At 39.0% G+C, this 20,236-nt stretch overlaps 1 protein-coding gene across 1 annotated transcript in view; it reads right to left on the bottom strand.

The window, feature by feature from the left end:
- The window catches only part of Frk (fyn related Src family tyrosine kinase), a 104,922-nt gene that overhangs the window by 48,374 nt on the left and 36,312 nt on the right, over positions 1-20,236 (bottom strand). Inside the window, exon 2 of the mRNA XM_027402136.2 lies at positions 8,168-8,289. Coding sequence (XP_027257937.1) covers positions 8,168-8,289 — 122 coding nt within the window. The remainder of the gene's footprint in view (positions 1-8,167; positions 8,290-20,236) is intronic.

The following is a 20,236-nucleotide window of genomic DNA, read 5'->3' as shown; positions in this document are numbered from 1 at the left end:
ATACACACAAGGTCAACCTGAAGGATACACACAAGGTTAACATGAAAGATACACACAAGGTCAACATGAAGGATACACACAAGGTCAACCTGAAGGATACACACAAGGTCAACATGAAGAATATACACAAGGTCAACCTGAAGGATACACATCTTTTCTAAAGAGACTGCTATTGTCCTAATTCTCTTTCAATTGTCTTTAACATTAATTTATAAGGCATGTGTAAATATATACTATATTAGAAATCTATAGCATCACTCAGATTAATCTTCTGTCACAAGTCACAGTATTCAGGAAGTCACTTCGGATCCTGCTCTTCCACATGTGCACATTGTTTTCACTGAGCATACACAAGGTGATACTCTTTTTACAAAGGCAGTTTTGCCGTTTATGTGATACTTCTAGTAGTGGCAATCAAATATTTTAACGGATAACACTCTTTGGTTCTAAGAATTCTAGTGTGTGTGTGTGTGTGTGTAGTAAAAATAGACATGTCCCTAAAGAGGTACATCTTATAGTCTCACAAGAAGGCTTCAACAGCAACAAGCAACCATAAATAACTCTTGCATACTCCACAGGACCTACATGACCAAAAGAATGACATTTATCATAGAAAATATGCTATTAAAAGTTGATTTTTAAAAAGAGTCTGAAGCACTTCTCGTTTGAAAACTTTTCAATTATTCTCTGCTCAATTAAAATGACTTAGTTTTTTTAAAGAAACAACTCAAAAAAGAGATAGAGATGCTGTGAGCTGGAGAGATGTCTCAGTGGTGAAGAGCACTGTCTGCTCTTCCAGAAGACCCACTGGCAGTTCCCAGCACGCACAAGACAGTTCTTGGCTGTTTGCAACTCCAGTCCCAAAGGATCCAGCGCCCTCTTCTGGCCTCCTCAGGCATCAGGCACACAATTGGTGCATGGGCATACACTCAGAAAAAAAAAAAAAACGCACATACACATAAAATAATGAAAAATGAAAAAATTTAAAGAGATGATGGCTACTACTAAGTTCACCCAGAACTGCCCCTACCACCACTGAAGTTTTCTCCACTTCCTCCCTACAAATCAGCCTTCCTGAATCAGGAAGCATAGGGTTAGCTTGGCAAACTAGGACTCTGCTACTCACAGTCCTTTCATGTCTATCGCCATGCACAAAACTTATGTCCAAATGGATCAAAGACCTCAAAATAAATCCAGTCATACTGAACTAATTACAAGAGAAAGTAGGAAATACCCTTGGACGAATTGGTACAGGAGACAGCTTCCTGAATATCACACCTGTAGCACAGACACTGAGATCAACAATTAATAAATGGGACCTCCTGAAAATGAGAAGCTTCTGCAAGGCAAAGGACACAGTCAACAAGACAAAAGGACAGCCCATAGATTGGGAAAATATATTCACCAACCCCACATCCCACAGAGGGCTGATCTCCAGAATTTACAAAGAACTCAAGAAGCTAGTATCCAAAACATTAAATAATCCAATTAAAAAGTGGGGTACAGAACTAAATAGACAATTCTCAATAGAGGAATCTAAAATGGCTGAAAGACACATAAGAAAGTGTTCAGCATCCCTAGCCATCAGGGAAATGCAAATCAAAACAACTTTGAGATACCATCTTACACTTGTCAGAATGGCTAAAATCAAAAACACCAATGACAGTTTATCCTGGAGAGGATGTGGAGAAAGGGGAACACTCCTTCACTGCTGGTGGGAGTGCCAACTCATACAGCCACTTTGGAAATCAGTATGGTGACTCCTCAAGAAAATGGGAATGAGTCTACCACAAGATCCAGCAATTCCACTCTTAGGCATATACCCAAAAGAAGCACATTCATACAACATCTGTTCAACGATGTTCATAGCAGCAACATTATTTGTAATAGCCAGAACCTGGAAGCAACCTAGATGCCCCTCAACTGAAGAATGGATAAAGAAAATGTGGTACATTTACAAAATGGAGTACTACTCAGCAGAAAAATAAAAACAAAAACAATGGAATCTTGAAATTCACAGGCAAATGGATGGAACTAGAAGAAACAATCCCGAGTGAGGTAACCCAGTCACAAAAAGACAAACATGGTATGTACTCACTCATATGTGGATTTTAGACATAGAGTAAAGGATTACCAGCTTACAATCCACACTGCCAGAGAAGCTAGTAAACAAGGAGGACCCCAAGAGAGACATACATGGTCTGCTGGAGAAGGGGAAAGGGTCAAGATCTCCTGAGCAAATTGGGATCATGGGGAGAACTGAGGGGGAACTAGGAGAATGAGAAGGGGAGAAGAGGAGGGGTGAGGAGGACATGAGAGAGCAGGGAGGTTGAGTTGGGGGAAGAACAGAAGAGAGCAAGATAAGAGATACTATAATAGAGAGAGACATTATAGGCTTAAAGAGAAATCAGGCACTAGGGAAATGTCTGGAGAGCTATAAAGATGACACCAACTAACAATCTAAGCAACAGAGCAGAGGCTACCTTAAATGCCCTCCCCTGATAAAGAGATTGATGACTAAGTTATATGCCATTCTAGAGCCTTCATTCAGCAGCTTGTGAAAGTAGAGGCAGACACCCACAGCTAAAACTTGAACTGAAATCCAGTTGCAGAGAAGGAGGACTGATGAGCGAAGGGGTCCATACCAAGCTGGTGAAACCCACAGAAACAGCTGCCTGAACAAGGGAGAGCTCTTGGTTCCCAGACTGATAGCTTGGAAACCAGCATGGGACTGATCCAGATCCCCTGAATGTGGGTGTCAGTGAGTAGACGTCAGAAATCTATGGGGCTCTTTGTAGTGGATCAGTACTTATCCCTAGCATAGGAATGGACTTTGGGAGCCCATCCAACATGAAATGACACTCCCTGAGCCTAGACACAAGGGGGTGGGCCCAGGCCCTATCCCAAAGAATATGACAGACTCTGAAGACCCCCTATGGAAAGCCTCACCCTCCCTGGGGAGCAGAAAGGGTATGGGATAGGTAGGGTGTTAGTGGGGGGTGGCAGGAGAGAAGGGGAGGGAGAGGGACCTGGGATTGGCATGTAAAATAATCTTCTTTCTAATTAAAATAAAAAAAACTTAAGAAAAAAGAAACTTGGGACCACTGACACCTGCATCAAGCTTCACACACACTGCTTTTCAAACAGAGTAACTGATGACTCCAATTTATAGTTGCCTGTAAATGTTTAGTGATTCTCCTTTCATGACTTATCCTGATACATATCCTGACCATGTTTGACAAATATAAGCAGTAAGGCAAGTTGTGTCCTCTGAGGCAACTCTTAGCAAAAATCCCCAAATTGCCATCTTAACCCTACACATGACTGGGCATCCATGAGCAAATATATCCTTAAGGTAAGATGCTTGAAGAACATGCAAGATGCAAGAAAGAAGATACTTGATGAACAAAGGCTTCCATAAGCGAAGCCTACCAATCAAAATACAAACTGCCTACACTCTGCCCCTAGCAACCAGCTCCTCTTCTGAGGCCTACAAAAGGGAGCTCCGGGCAGTGATCAGACTCTTGAACTGCATGCTCCGCTCAGGACCTGCAGCTCTCTTGCACAACATCTGCTCTCTACTTTCTCTTTGCTTCTGGGTAAAGTCCTGAGCTATTCTGCTTTCTGTCTGTGCTTCTTCAGTTCTTCAAACAGAGCACCAAGAACCTACAAACACTCAGCCCAGATGGAGACCACCGGTACTACTCTTACAGAATCCACTTAGCTTGTCAGAGATCCGACAGAAATCCATCTTCCCCTTTCACTCCATGTCTGATCAACCACCAATTCCTGTCAGCTCATCTTCAGATATACCTATTTCCCTCTTTCTAGTTTTCCCAACTATCCTGGTCCACAGTGGTGCTTAAGAAAGTTCTTTCTAATGTGGGCAAACTGAATCCAAGAACACATCAGAAAACTCATCCACCATGGCCAAGTAGGCTTTCATTCCAGAGATGCAGGGATGGTTCAACATTCAAGAATCCATCAATGTAATCCACCATATAAACAAACTGAAAGAAAAAAACATATGATCAAAAGGCAAAAATCCTTTTGCCTTTATCAAAATTCAACACCCCTTCATGATAAAAGTCTTGGAAAGAGCAGGGACACAAGTTTAGAGTTACCCCAAGATATTTTATATTATTTGTGGTGATTGTAAAGGGTATTGTTTCACTGATTTCTTTCTCAGCCTGTTTATCATCTAATATAGGAGGGCTACTGATTTTTTTAAATAATCTTATATCCTGCTATATTACTGAAAGTGTTTATCAGTTGCAGTAGTTCCCTGATAGAATTTTGGCATCACAAGTCCAAAAATACAACTCAGGCAGGAACTGTCCTTCATACACTGCCACCTTGTAATACAAACTGATACAGAGCACAAGGGCAGCCTCTGCTTTTCCTGACTTTCTCTGGGTGACTCAGCCTCTGCATCTTCTTTTCTCGTAAGACAAGTCTATTACAATCCTCCTCTAGACTGAATTCAAGGATTCCGCCTTGCTGAGCTCTGCTGTCACCCACCTAGCAGAGAACCTGGAACTTAGTGTGCACTGCCAATGTGCCCATTCAAAGAAAGAGACAAAAGCATAAATAAGTAACATCATAAATAGTAAAGCAGAAAAAATAAATAGCAGCTTTCGATGAACTTGTTTGCCTTATGCCTTCAAATTGATTACTATTTCCTCTTAAAAGAATTTCAAAAACCATGAGTATGATAGTCTGCCTACTACCCAATAGGTTATTATATAGATGCCAAAAGCAAAACTATTATGTGCAGTGCAGAATCTCTTCTGAAAAACTTATCTGCAGCTGAGTGTTAGCCCTCGAAGCACACATTCCTTACATATTGCATCAAACAAGACTACAAATGCTTTAGATGACACCAACCATCAAATTAATATTAATGGCAATAGCAATAATAATTTCCTTTTAAGTAATTGATTGATGTGGCGAAGTAGCCAAACCAGTTGATATAAAATCAGAAATTTATATTTTTCCTCAGAAAAACAATTCACCAATGACAAATAACAATAGAGCCACTAAAACTACCTGTCATGTGTCTAATGAAGACAGATTCTCTGGCTACCACATATGATATGTAATATACGAAAGCGCTGCTGTAATTCATAGCTAATTAGTGTCCCACCTTTATGAGAGGTGTCATGGCCCTATGTCTCTTTTCTGATCTCCTCAGACTTCACAAGATCCGACAACCACCGCGTAGATCACAACAACCCAATTAGCACCCATCCCAACCTTGGGCCACTGCTTCCCAGAGCTGCCCCAGCCTCAATAAATCATGTTCTGTCATGAAGCTCTTCTCTGACAGCTGCAAGCCATTGCTACCCAAGGAATAAAGACAATACTTGTAAAGAAAAATCATATGGGAGAGACAAAGATAGAAAAGGGATATTGTTTGCCTTCCTTTAATGGCACTGCAGTCAGCAAAATTGAAGACCATCAATTCTGACTGATTAAGAAGACAACAACTGCACTAAGAAATAAATCTATGGGTAGTACATCTGATGCTCCTTGGTGATAATCAAGTGTCGGCAATTGTGCTGTTTGTTTGTCATGTGTGAGTCTATTGAAGCCCCTTTTCTTTCAATTTTTCCATTGCATAGCCTTCCCTCTGACTAATAAGAGAATTTCCCTTTCAGCAAAACATAATCAGATGCATTTACTTTATCCCCTGTGAATACACAGCAATCAGATAATTTGTTTGAAAGACTTTAAAGTGTTTGACTTCATTGAAAAAGAATCTATAATGATTTGCTGGTCTCCAAAAACAGTTCTACAGTGCTTCCTAAGTCCATAAGCAAGCCCTGGAGTATTCACAGCTCACAGCAGCCAATATCCTTGTAATTCTCTTCTAAGCCTGTCAAGCTGTTTTGTTCCATAATACTCCTTGAGGAAAATGTTCTGAATAGTTGCTGTAGCCCCAGCATTATTCAAAGATATGTATGAGTTGGGTGACACTACTTTCAGTTTGCTTTCTCCATGGAAATATTCTTCTGTATCTTATGCTAATCTGAAGCATTTAATCTAGCTTTTAATAAACAACTACGGCCAAATTGGATACATAAATGAGAAAAGCAAATAAACAAACATGGATACATTTAAACATGGAATACTCTTATAGCTCTTTTTATTAAGTATCAAGATTTCAAAAAGATTCAATTTTCCTCCTGTGAATTTGGTATTCTCGAGGAAATATTCAAATATTTATCTGTAGAGACTCCCAGTGCATCATTTTGCAATAGAAAAATAACTGAAAATAACAACAATGTATAAAATATCAAACAAGTCAAATAAAAATGATGATTCCCCTCATACAAATGTAAAGTAATGTAGCTTCTAAAATGTTAGTACATGATAAATACTAAGAGCATGTAGAGACATTCAGAGGATACTGCAAATCATAGATAAGAGAAATGGAGTCTGGCTTCACATCACACACATGTAATTGTGTGTGTCCATATATTTATCATACATATGAATGTTTGTGTTATATAGATGTACATAGGTTTATATTGCACCGATTACAAAATCATCTCTGTTTTATTTCCTGTGTATGGAAATGTGCATGTATAAATATGTATACATAAATAAATATAGGTCAGTCATACAAAGAAGCCAGTAGGAAGCATTTTTCAGTATTGAAAATATATCTCCAATAAGTAGCATTCAAGACTGCTTATATATATATAAAATCATATATATATATATGATTCATAACCAGGAGAAAAACTATTATATAAAATACTGGCTTCTACTTCTATTACCTGAATTTACACAGATGAATATTAGTATGAAGTCCCAACCTGACAGGGTATCCCTTCTAAATGACCAACCCCAATAGTAAATAATTTTTCACTACTGTAAGTGTCAGCAACATCTCAAAAATCTGGGATCATTATACCTAGGCACAACTTAAGGATGAAAATCAGAACAGCATTTTCATCCTGTTATCCATGGAGCTAAGTGGGAGTAAGTTTATGTTCATCTGATTCTCGAATACCATAGCAATTCAGTGCCAGAATCATCAGGATCTGGAGTACAGGCCCAACGCAAAACCTGCATCTGCATCACTTGCATCACTGCCCTTGATTCTTCGGAGTGCCAACACATCTTCCCAAACTTTGGGACTACAAGTTTGTGGAAGGAGGAAGGAGGTCAAGTTTGCACCACCTGGCCAGAATTTCTGTCTGAATTCTTGAAATGTGACATTGTGAAGGTCACCACAACTTCTAATGAGCCAAGAAGACATCATAAAATATACAAAATAGTGATTAACACAAAACAAGGAAACTGAAATGAAGAGAAGCAAAATTCACCCCCCCAATAAAAATCTAATTTTTTATCTAGTCAGAAAAACAGAACACATGATTAAAAGGGTGTGTGTGTGTGTGTGTGTGTGTGTGTGTGTGTGTGTGTGTGTGTGTGTGTGTGTGTGTGTGCATGTTAGACAAATAGTGATCTAGACAAGACAAGAGAAAGGAAGTTTCACACTTAGAGGAGGGTTGGTGTAGCAACTCTAAGCAAGGACATTTTGCATTATTGCATCTGGCCTGCAACACGGCCTTGTGACAGTACACATGTGTGTCTGCATCTTTGAAGATGTGTCTCAAGTTTTCTTAGGACATCACAGCAATGCATTTTGCCTAGAACTGAAAAACTGTATTTGACAAAATGATGTATCCACTAGGTTAACTAAATGCATTTTCATACAACATTTCCATTTTTTCTACTTATCAGATAAAGACAAGTGAAAAAACATCAAATGAGAAAAGGGGAAGGAGGAAAGAGAAAGAGAAATTGAATACTTACAAGTTTGGTTTTGATACAAGTGCAATTTTTTGCTTCTTTTTAGTTATTTCTTCAAAAGGACACTAGGTTATATGAACCCCAACCGAGTGAGTGATCGCTGGGTTTTCATTTCTTATCTATGTACATATACTGGGAATTTTTTGCAGAAACTTCCAGCCATAGGGGTTCTTATCTAATTTATATTTCTCCTGGGGAGTTCAGCAGGTTTAATTTTGGTGAAATTGTGAGTAAAAGAAATCAGGAAAATTTACCTAATTAGCATATGCAGGTACACATAGCAAGGTCCTAACTGCAAACATCCAGACTCCTACTCCACTCCACAGATCAATGCTCCTACCTGAGAGGGAAAAGTCCCCCTTCTGGCTTTCACTCTCTCTGATGAGAAAGGCGCCTGTCCGGTTTTCCGAATACTTTAGCTGTTTTTCTGCATCTGCTCTTTTGATTGCTCCAAAGAACCACCTGGAAAGGAGAGAGATGTAGATCCCAATTAACCAATCAGAGTCATTTTTAAAAGAACAAGAAGAGAACATTGCAAACCATCTGCTATTTCTTCAGTGGAATTGTCTCAAGTGGCAGCTTTTGATACTTGAGATGCCTTTTTCACCTCTGACTCCAGAATTTTTCAACACTCACTCCAGGATTCTTAAAATGAAAGTATGATGCCGAAATCTGATTGAAGCCTTCTCCAAACCCTTCCTAGCCCTTAATTCTTTCTAAAATCTTATGCTTGTATAAGCATGGCCACAAAGGGCTACATGCTACACTCATCATCACCATCAAATTTCCAATGCCATTAAGGTGAGAACAATTAAAAATACTTTCTCCATTCATTAATTCTTTTTGTCCCCACCTCCATCACTACCAAAGCCCTTGGTAATATGGAAGTATTTCATATGTTTATGAGAAACTTATTAACATAGGAAAACTTTGATCAGTAAGCAGACTATATAAAAGTACTTCTGGCTGGCAATATATGTTCTATGCTACACCCATCTCTGCCTTTATGTGCATGTGCACATGAGCACACAGGCACAAGCGCATGCACACACACACACACACACACACACACACACACACACACACAGTTTCACAGATACTGTGAGTCAGATACTGAACACACAAGCTTATGAGTGTGATCAAACCAAGAATTATAGATCTTCAATGTCTCAGTCAGTCTAACACAAATTAGTGCTAAGGATGAATGACTCAGTGAATGATATTGGAACCATTACAATTCATATGAAATAAATTTATATATGTGTGTGTGTGTGTGTGTGCTACCTCCAAAATATACAATAATTTTACAAAAAGATCTAATATAAATGATGAATTTTAAAACTTGATGAGGACATTGGACCAGAACAACCCCCCCAAAAAATTCTACAAGAACAGATAAGGAAGACTAATTGGGAAACCTGATAATAATTTTGAATATTCATTACAACACAGCTTAAACTTCAATTCCATAAAATTACTATAAAGTAAAAGTCAAAAACCAAGTCATAAACCTTTGAAAAAGTATTTGCAAAGTATATAACCAAAATATGAGTGATATTCATATTGTACTGGGTGGGTGGTCAACAATCAATAATGAGAAACTTGGCAAAGGCTATAAGTGGACAATTCACAGAATTAGAAGGTTCAAGAAACTAATAAAAATAAGCAGCATGGCCAGGGCCTATGCCATAACGAGGTATTATATATAAATCACAATTCAGACTCTACAACTGGACACCTTATAGTCCTCCTACTGTAGGTTGTTGGTGAAAATGTCAAGCAATGTTTATGCAATTTTAGTGGCAATATAATTTGATATAACCTATTCGGAGACCAATCTGGCACCAGCTGGTAGAGTTGGGTATTTGTGTGCAGCTCAGATTCACTTCCTGACTCTGTGTTTAATGTGCTCAAGGAAACACACAACAAGAAAGTTCACTCAAGAATTTTAGCACTGGCATACATAAAACAAGTGCAGGAAGTGTTGCTCAGTGGTAGAATGTGTGTTTAGCATTCTCTAGTGCCTCAGCTGAGGCCTCAGCACCATTAAAAAAAAAAGAAACAAAGCAAAAACAAGACAGAACCTGAATGTCCATCACAGAGAATAAACAGTTACAGGAACTAAGTGGAGATTTACACAGAGGCAAACAAGTAAATCATAAAGGCACAAAAGGAAGCTGAAGAACAATTCACACCATTGTGATAACATTTGTATAAAACTTAAACACATTTTCAAAAACTGACAATGAATAGTTAAAATAGGCAAGCATTCCCAGAAATGGCAAAAATTCTCCATATATTTCCAGCAACAAAGCAACACAAATGAAATATACTGATCAGCTTGCTACAGTTTCCTGATTGAAAGGGCATTGATCATGCATCAATTTATGTAGCAAGTTACATTTGTTTAAAATTATGGTAACTTCTATATTTTATTTTCATGCATAAATACTCCATTATATAAAATTTATTGGAATATATTACATTTGTATTTGGGACAATTGTCTATGACTAGTGTGTTTCTTCTGCCCAAGTTACATACAAGCAAACAGCTTGTGTAAATCCAATGATTAAAGATAAGGTAATCTTCGTTTACAGAGAAACTATTTACTAATTTTCAGAACTTCTTCTGTCTCGGCAATTGTGGACTTCTGTTTCCTACATACACACAATTTAACTGTTTGAATGTATCTGTTTATTTCAGTCATACTTAGAATTTTGCTTGGCTTCCCTCCCATAAGGAAGGGAAGATTGTAAATAAAAAGTTATTTTCTACTTGCAGTAGCATTATAATGCCATCCTTCATACTCAAAGATGACGCACCTGCTGTGGATTGTAATCTTTAGAGCATGTGATATTGTCAAGCCTAACGGGGAAACAATAGCTCATCCCGCCCTTTGCACCTGGGGAAACCTTCCCTAGCTTCAGCTTGAAGCTCCTGGCAGGTCTGTTTCTGTCATCGGCTCTGACTTTTAGAGACCCTACTGGCACCACTTCTGGAAGTACACCAAAGCCATTTCAACCCTCTCCTCAGCTGCTGTTATTCTGGGGAGTGGACAGCAGGGCCAAGAAGGGATCCAGACATCATAGCACATGTGAGGAGCCACAGAGAGTCTACAAACCTCAAAATGTGTTCTCTAGGCAGGAATATAGGCTCTGTATGGAAACACTAAAGTGGGAATTCTCCGCCCACTCCTGACATGCTCAAATAGAGACTTTGGGAATGTCATTCACCAATCAGGAACATAAGAAACCTTCCAGGTGTATTTGATGGATATGTAGAAATAGTCAAGAAATTAGAAATTTTTACAAGATATTAATTCTGAAAATCAGTAAGAGTTTGATACTATGATATGAAAAGGGTTATTGAGTAAATGACACCACATACATCCAAACACATATGCTTTATGGACATTTCTGAAAATACCATTTTGTTATACCATACCATGACATAGAAGTGACACTAACAGTAACCAAAAAAAAGAGATCAATAATAACTTGGATACTGGGAGAAATAAGTGCTTCCTTGAGAAAACAGAGAAAATGAATGCCTATTGTGAAAGTAAGACATACATAACCAGAGCCTGAAGTCTGTTTTGCAAATAATTGACAGATGTCTATCATACTGACATGGGAACTTCAGAGCAATAGGAATGTTCTAATTTTTTTATATTTTAAAAATCAGTGAGATTAATCCCTGATATTAATGAAAGATGTTGAAAATAATGATAGAGGACCCTCGGTTTTCACTCAGTATTCTCTATAATAGGAAGGGTTCTAATCACATGTAATTTATATGGACAATTAAAAGAAGTCCCTTAATAGCACACTACAAAAACTACATGTTGTCAGGTCAAGATTCAAAATGTTGACAATCAAACCTGATATACATATCCGGGTGATGGTGGCCCAAACCTTTAATCCCGCCACTGGGGAGGTAGAGGCAGGTCTATCTATGTAAGTTCAAAGCCAACATGGTCTCAAGAGTGAGAAACTCTGTCTCAGAAAAAAACAAACAAACTGATAGGTTTAAAAAAGTGCCAGTAGAACCTTGGAAAGGAAATTATGGGTGAGCAGACAAGAAGATGGAAGATGCAAATCAGGGTATCAAACATGACTCATTCCCAGAACATTTCAGAGCATAGTCAGACAGTTAGGAATGCCAGCATCGCAGTGGGACTTGCATTTAACCTCTCGTGCCTCAACTTCATCATTTGGGAGTAAGAATTATAGCAATGAACTTGTGACATTAAGAGAAATCATATCTGTAAAAGCTTGCTGACCAGGTCTGGACTTGATCAATACCCCCTATGAGAATAAAATAAAGAGAGAAATTACAAATCTATTTTGTATATTCTGGATTTAAAGTCATGATGGGACATAGGTTAATATGAGTGCGATCTTACATGCCTAATTGTCCCAAATTACTCTTCTTTCATGTCATTTTTCATAAATGCAACCTAACTAATCCAAAAAGACTAATGAATCTGTATTATGATTAATAAGTGATTACATATGAAAAAATGAGACAGCATTAATGGATCAGTGAGTAAGAGTTCTTGTTGTACAAGCATGAGGACCTGAATTCAAATCTCTAGCACCAACATGAAAATCTGGATATGTCAGTGCTGTGCAGGGATAGGATAAGCTCTGGGAGTTGTTGGCTACCAACCTAGATCCAGTTTCAGTGAGAGGTCCTATCTCAAATAATAAAACAGTATGTGTACCTACACACATGAGTACATGTACTACCCACACCCCTCACATACCGACATACACACCAAAAACAAAGCATTAAAGAATGTCACATATAAATACAACATTTAGAAATATCACATATAAATACTATCATTATCAAGCAAATGTTCTGCTCCTAGGAAACCAACCAGAAATTGATTTGCCTTCACTAAGAGTTCATTATTGCATGTACTAGAGTCTTCACTGAAGCATCAACTGGCTAAAAGTAAGTATCTAGGTCACTCAATTCTAAACAAATGTATATAATTTCCTCCTACAGTTAAAGAGAAGCACCATTGTGGTGATATATTGATTATGGTCTAATAAAACTTGCCTGAAGATCAGAATACAAAGCTAGCTACAGCCATAAAAGCTGAGCAGTGGTGGCACATACCTTTAATCACAGAACTCAGGAGACAGAAGCAGATGGCTCTCTGTGAGTTCAAGGCCACCCAAGGATATATGAGAGTGAATCCGTCTAAAAGAGAAACAGAGCTCACACCTTTAATCCCAGCACTAATGAGAATACAAGGATCTCAGTGCAGTCTCAGGAGCATTCTGAGGCTTGTTGGAGAGCAGTGCAGTCTGCAGATGCAGTCTGAGGTTCGGTGGATTGCCCCTTCACTCTGAGCATTGGTAGAGGTGAGAACTCTCTAGTGGTTGGCTGCTTTGCTTCTCTGATCTTCAGTTTGAACTCCAATGTCTATCTCTGGGTTTTTATTATTTGTGTTATAAACCACTCTCAGTAAATGCTGAGCAAAGTGAACAAATGTTGACCTCTAATGTCTTACTCTGTCTCCATAAAAGCTAAGGCAGCTGGTCTCCAAATCCCCAGGCAGATCCTGGAGGTGAGGGAGGTACTATGTCTCTTGAGCAAATAAGGAAAGGAAAGTTTAGGTGGACTTGGCAAACAACCTATGTGGCAAGTGGGTTAGAATAGCATACCAATGGAGTTGGAGTCAGGATGCCTTTGTTGTCATCATCTATCATTACACACATTTTAATGAATAAAGCCAACTACTGTCCTGTAGCAGTATGGCTCTGGAGGCTTCATGGCAGTGTTACAGAACACCTACAGTTTTCAGGGTACACTCATCCACACCTAGTCACTTATCATATCTAAACAAAAGCCTTCTACCTAGAGCACCCTGGAGCTATCATGGTTCTTTTTCTCTGTATCATTCACCTGTATCTATGTTTCAACAACATTGCCAGGAAGGCTTCTATCAAGTTCCTGTTCCAGATAATCAGGCCTTTCTATGAACTCTTCCTGGGCTCAATGTCTGCTTGACTCGGGGTGGCTACTCCTGCCTCTCTTCACCTTCTCATGTTATGATCACAGAAAACAGAAGAAGGCAAGTCTCAGAGGAATTACGTTGCTCATTCCTTCCCTTCCTTCCCCCCACCAAAACCTTTCTCTAATTGGTCCCACACACAGATCATGGCAATATGGCACTATCTTTTCTCTTTAATCTTAATCATTTCTATTTCTTCCTCATATGTAAGGGCCAAGAACAACTGTCACAAACATCACATGGAACCTCTGTCTGTCCCTTCCTCTTGCTAGCATGACTGGATTCAGCCTCTGAAAATATGGCCAGGTACACCTCACCATATGAACAAGGTTATTTATTGTAGTTGTTGGTTGGTGAGTTTGTTGTTTTGTTTTGATTTAGCTGATGTTGTATGCAGAATGTTTATGAAATAAAGTCTACTGATGTGGAATTTCAGGCCTTCGAACATGTGGACATTAACCAACATCCAACTTGTCCCACCTACATCTGCCATGCCTAAATTTACACAAAATGCCTAGAGTGTTCAGAGACTGCACTTCGGGTTTGGCAAAGCATGACAAATTAGTGCAAAATTTTATTTATTTATTTATTTATTTATTTATTTATTTATTTATTTTATAACCACAGTTTCCTCTCCCTCCTATCCCCCCAGCTCTCCCCACCTCCCTTCTTCCCCTTCCAATCCACTCCTCCTCTTCTGTTTCTGTTCAGAAAAGAGCAGGATTCCCACAGGTGTCAACTAAACATGGCATATCAAGCTACAGAAGACTAAGCACCTCACCTTAAGACTGAGCAAGGTGACCCGATATGCCGAATAGAGTCCCAAAAGCCAGCAGAAGAGTCAGAGACAGCCCCTGATTCCACTGTCAGGATTCTCACAAGAAGACCAAGCTATACAACTGTTAGATACATGCAGAGGGCCTACGTCAGTCCCATTAGTGCACCAATTTTAATTTACTTGTTTATCTTAAGTAAGTCACTTGTTGCTAAAGACCTATTTAGACAAAGACCACATGAAACCCTCACAGATCTCTGGTAGCAAATACAGGCCATATGTCCTTTGGAGCTATTAACTAAATACTTGATAAAATTATCGATGCATTGAACTTCGATATGGGATTTATAGTCATGTTTATTCTGAACATTGAACTTTAGATAATGTGTTTTCATGTAATCTTCTGTGCTTGTCAGATAGCTTGCAGTATAAAACACCTATGTGCTAGTATCCAATTGCAGTACAGTTCTGATGTTAATTAGCTTTAGACCATAGATTCCTATGTGAACTCCTCTTACTTCAAAAAATAGAGCTTTTGTACAGGAACATAAAGATAGAAAATGAGGCTGACCTCTCCATCTTTTGAAAGGAGCCTATTGGCTGCACACATGTAAGCATGTTGATCAGTTGACATCACTCATGGTCAGTATCTGAGGTAGGACTGTGGTCACATTAGAAACTAGGAAGTTCATTCTTGGATCATTTGATAAAGCATTTTTGTTGCTGTTGCACACCCTAATTGTCACCACAAAGGGGGAATTTTGAAGGAACTAAATTGTGTTTCCTCATTGGAGGAGGGGAATGTTCATTGAAGAATTTGGTTATAACCAGAACCCACTTCCCTCGATGGTTTTCAAGAGCACATGATTCATCACATGACTCATTGTGGGAGAAAGTACAGAGAATACAAGGCTCTGATAAACATTTAGAAGAGAACTAGGAAACTAAGTGGTACTACACTTTCAGACAGTAATATTCCAAACGTCCATTAAGGAATATGCTGCTGTAACAAGGCTAACAGAGACAATGGGAATAAATATTTGAGATACTTTGTGAAATAATGCATTGCTGGAACATCTTAAGGTCAGTTGCCTTTGACCCTTCATGGAACATGAAGAAAAAAAACGAACAGTTAAGGCTTTGATCTCCTAGTTTTTGGGGTAAATGGAACCACACATACACAAAACCTAAGCAGATTAAATTTTACATTTTATTTTGGTATTGATGATTGATGGTATCGTTATAGATGTGCACTTGACTCTTCAAACTTCTGGAATTAGAGCCAAGCCACCTAACTTTTTATGTGGGTGGTGGAAATCCAAACATGGACCCTCAGGTTTACACAGCCCATACTGATCCAATCACTGAGCCACTTCCCCAGGCTCTCAAGAGTGTTGTGGTTTACTTAATTTTAAAGAATTCCCAGGGGTATGAATGATACCATTCCATTTCAGTTAAAGCATTCAATAAGCTTAAGTAATATACAAAGTGTTCTCTTCTTTGGGAATTACCATTAAATACACTTGTCTAAATGTCGAGTTAAATGGGCCAGTTAGCAAGCACACACCCACCATGGGCACAGATACAGAAAAACCTTATGCTTTGAGTCCTCCCAGGATGCCTACTGTGTCAAAGCTAAATGTCAAGATTTTTCTAATCCCAAATGAAATACTGTAAACAATTTGAAGGCATTGCAACCATTTTTTAACCTTGTTACCTACACAACAAGTAATTTCATCATTTCCTATGTACTTAATATGCTGGAATTCATTAGCATCAATTTCATACTAACTATACTGTGAAAATATGAAAAAGCAAAAAGCCTGTTAACCATGTCTGTCAGTTACTGGGAGCATCAAGGAAGAGATAACAATTTAAGTTTTGACTTAAGCAGTAAGTCAAAGGGGGGACATTCAATTGTAAGGATGTATAGTCAGAGAAATTCATGGGCAGTGTGCAGGGCAAGATAGAAATAAGCAGGGGAAAAAGGCCAGTTAAGACTCCTCAGGAATAATATAGGGTAGAATATTCTATTTTCTATTTAGTGACCACCTGCCATTCAGTTGGAGAAAAAAACACCCACAGTTTGTGGAACAACTGAAAAGGAAAAGTGATAGGATACAGGTGATGGACTAACTGGAAGAAGCTAGAGAGAGACTAGACAAAAGCACTGAGTGAACTACCCAGTGTATTAGAAGGTGGTGGGTTCAAGAGAGAAATAAAAATAAGAAGACAGAGTTAAGTTTTTAAGTTCCTTTCTATGTGCAGCAGAACATGGCAGGAGGAATTCAGAGGGTCTTCTTGGGTGTTCCTGATGGCAAAGAAATCAGAAGAATTAAAAAAAAAATGAACAGACTTTCAGAGAATCACAAATGGATGCAAACTCTAGGACTGAAGCCAACATCCAGATTCCTCGGCCACAGTTTGGTCAACATCTATTAGCATTTGTTTCTAACTGAGAAATAAATAATGCCCACTGCCTCATGCGTTTCTGTCACCAATGTGTGTAGAAATGCAAGACAACAGAAGCTGTGAATATTCTCAGAGGATTTCCTTGGGCTCTATGATTCTTTAACAAAGGCAAAGCAGGAATCTGTTTAAAAGGAAGAGGGATGCTTTATGAAAACTAACTGTACACAGGATATAAAAAGCATATTGAAATATAGTGGAATATTTGAATTAGGATTTTTTCACACAACTGTCTTAGACATATAAAATTTAAAATATTCAAATTAAATTTTGTGTGTGAGTGTATGTGTGTGTGGTGTGTGTATACACATATGTGGTATGTGTTTATGTGTGTATGTGTGTGGCATATGTGTATATGTGTATGTGTGATGTCTATATTTGTGCTCCTGTACCTGTTTATGTGTGTAGATGTGTGACATATGTAAGCATGTGTATGTGTGGTGTGTGTGTGTGAGTGTGCTTTATGTGTTTATATGTGTATATGTGTATGTATGTATTGTGTTGTTTGTATATATATGTGCCCTTGTTTCTGTGTTGTGGGTGTATATGTGTGCATGTATGTATTTATGTGGGTATGTATGATGGATATATACATGTTTATGTGAGCTATATGTATATGTATAAGCATGCATGTACTTATGTGTACGCAGGTATGTGTGTGATATGTGTATAAGTGTGCATGTATGTATTTGTGTGTATATGTGTGTGCATGTGTGTATGTTATGTACATATGTGTGTGTCTGTTTATATGTTTGTATGTATGGTGTATGTGTGTTTTATGTTTATGTGATGTGGTGTGTGTCTGTCTGTGTGTGTATATGTGTGTGTGTGTGTGTGTGTGTCTCCCAGCATAAATGCACAGGTCTGTACTTTTTTTTTTTTTTTTTTTGGTTTTTCGAGACAGGGTTTCTCTGTGTAGCTTTGGAGCCTATCCTGGCACTCACTCTGGAGACCAGGCTGGCCTCGAACTCACAGAGATCAGCCTACCTCTGACTCCCAAGTGTTGGGATTAAAGGTGAGTGCCATCAATGCACTGCACTTTTTTCACTGCTCTTTGAGAGTACATTAAAGTGTGCTTCCCAGGATGCCAAGAAGACAGACACAGAGTCCATTAAAGAGAAGAACAGGTTTACCCATTCTCTCTTTTCAGAAAAGAATTTGGTCCTGTACAGCCAGATACTCACTAAACGTAATTAATAACTGCCAATTCTAACTCTACCATCAGTAATTCAAGGTGGTTTATTTCCCTTGAAAATGCAGCTCATGGGACAGTAAAATGTCAGACCTGGAGCAGGTCCACAAAGCCACTTGTCCCTGTGGGACCACAGCCAGAGCCAGTGCCAGAAAGTGCACCCTCTGTTTTTGGTGTCAACAGACTGTTTGTCAGGACACAAAGGGCAGCTCCCAAACATTGGTGGGTTTTTTCTGAAATTAGTTTCCTGACCTTTTTTTTACACATAATTCATTGAAAAGGAAGCTTCACAAAAATGATATGTCCCACTCCTCAGAACTGTCATAGGAGAAGTGCTCTAGAAAGTAACTCCAGTTCCCAGTGTCACTCAGTCAGGGCTGACTCTCAAGGGTTAACTACCCCCCTCCCCAGTCTCAGTTCTCAAACTCTGGCTTCTAAGCTTCATCTCAAAAAGACTGTGTACAAGGCAAACATTGCCAACTGATCTGAGGTGGTGCCCAGGGTGTGCTACAGGTCCCAAGCACAGTGGGGAATTTTAAACCAGTTCACCCAGGGGCTGCATTCTGAAAAGCACAGCCCTGCTTATGGAAAGGAGGGCCATGGGAATAATTTCAGGAAACCGAAAGTGTCTCTCTCCAGCTGCTATTAATTAGCAAGCCACAATAAAGGGAGATTTGATTCCACAATTTTGGTAATTGATAGAACAACTTCTCTAGGTACTAAAATTTCATGCTAACCCCTTCATCAAAGATTGGAGGGCAAGAGGTGGGGCCCTCAGGAGCCTACATAGTAAGCTTTGACCAACTGTTCTTCACGACCCATGAAAAAGACCTCTGTGTCTTACAGTTTCAAATCCCCTGCTGTTGGAATGCAGAAACCAAAGAATCGAGAGCTTTGGAAATAGGAACCAAACAGGTCGGGGAAGCAGATTTCTGCAAGGTTGGTGATGGTAGATTAATTATAAAAGAACACTCTCTTCCCACTGACTTCCACTCACTGCAGGGCTACAGTGTTCAGAAAGGAAGCCATCCCAGTCAGATCAATCATGTCTGAGCACTGTGAGCCTACTCTTCCCTTCATATGCTTTTCCTGGTTTATTTCAATTTGAACATGTTTGATTAAGTCCAACTCTCTCTTAATATACTTGCAAGCTTATGGCTTTAGCAGCACTGTAATCCCCAGGTCCAGGACAACACCAGGCACTAAATACATTCTCAATACTATAAAATGAATATATAAACAATGAACAGTGGTTGCTTGGGGGAGTTATGAATCCTGCAATCAAAACTTAAAGCTGACTAAATAATTTAAGACAGTAGAAGCTGAACACAGACAGAAGCATCCAAAGGATTCATACAGAAACAAAGCAGCAAATCAAATCTGCCAGTCATTAGTTATCCCTAGTCAGTCATGTGACCACAGTCACACAAGCAAGGTGACAGAAACGGTCACAAAAAGACTTCCACTTCAATTCTCCTTCAGACTTCACGGTGTCATCATCTATTCTCATGGAGAAGTACACAGTGGTCAGAGCAGGGGCCTCAATCTCAGAGATTATGGAAAGGGGAAACGAGTGAAAAGGAACCGCATTGTTTGTCATACAAATAGTAAGCAGAGCCCATGTTGGCACATGCCCAATGCCTTCCCCGTGACTGATTTAAACTGTGCAGACTGAGGACTAAGAAATGTCGGTTTGCGCTCAAGTTTTCCAGTGTTGGTCTGAAACAGTAAACAGTTACGAGCTGTGAAGACCAACCCTTTGGGTTCTAAACATGTTCCTGGAGAATAGCACAATAGGGATTTATGATGCTGCACATTAACTTTCATCTGTTGCTTAGACATTGCTTTGGTGTATAAGAATCTACATGTGGAAGTAGAAAGTGAAGTGATATTGAATAAACACTTAAACAATATGGAAGTTATAAATTATGTTGCATGTGA

This window comes from Cricetulus griseus, chromosome 2, assembly GCF_003668045.3.
Source record: "Cricetulus griseus strain 17A/GY chromosome 2, alternate assembly CriGri-PICRH-1.0, whole genome shotgun sequence".
Classification (NCBI taxonomy): domain Eukaryota; kingdom Metazoa; phylum Chordata; class Mammalia; order Rodentia; family Cricetidae; genus Cricetulus; species Cricetulus griseus.
The sequence above is the reverse complement of the archived record's forward strand: the minus strand, read 5'-3'. Positions and strand labels throughout refer to the sequence as shown.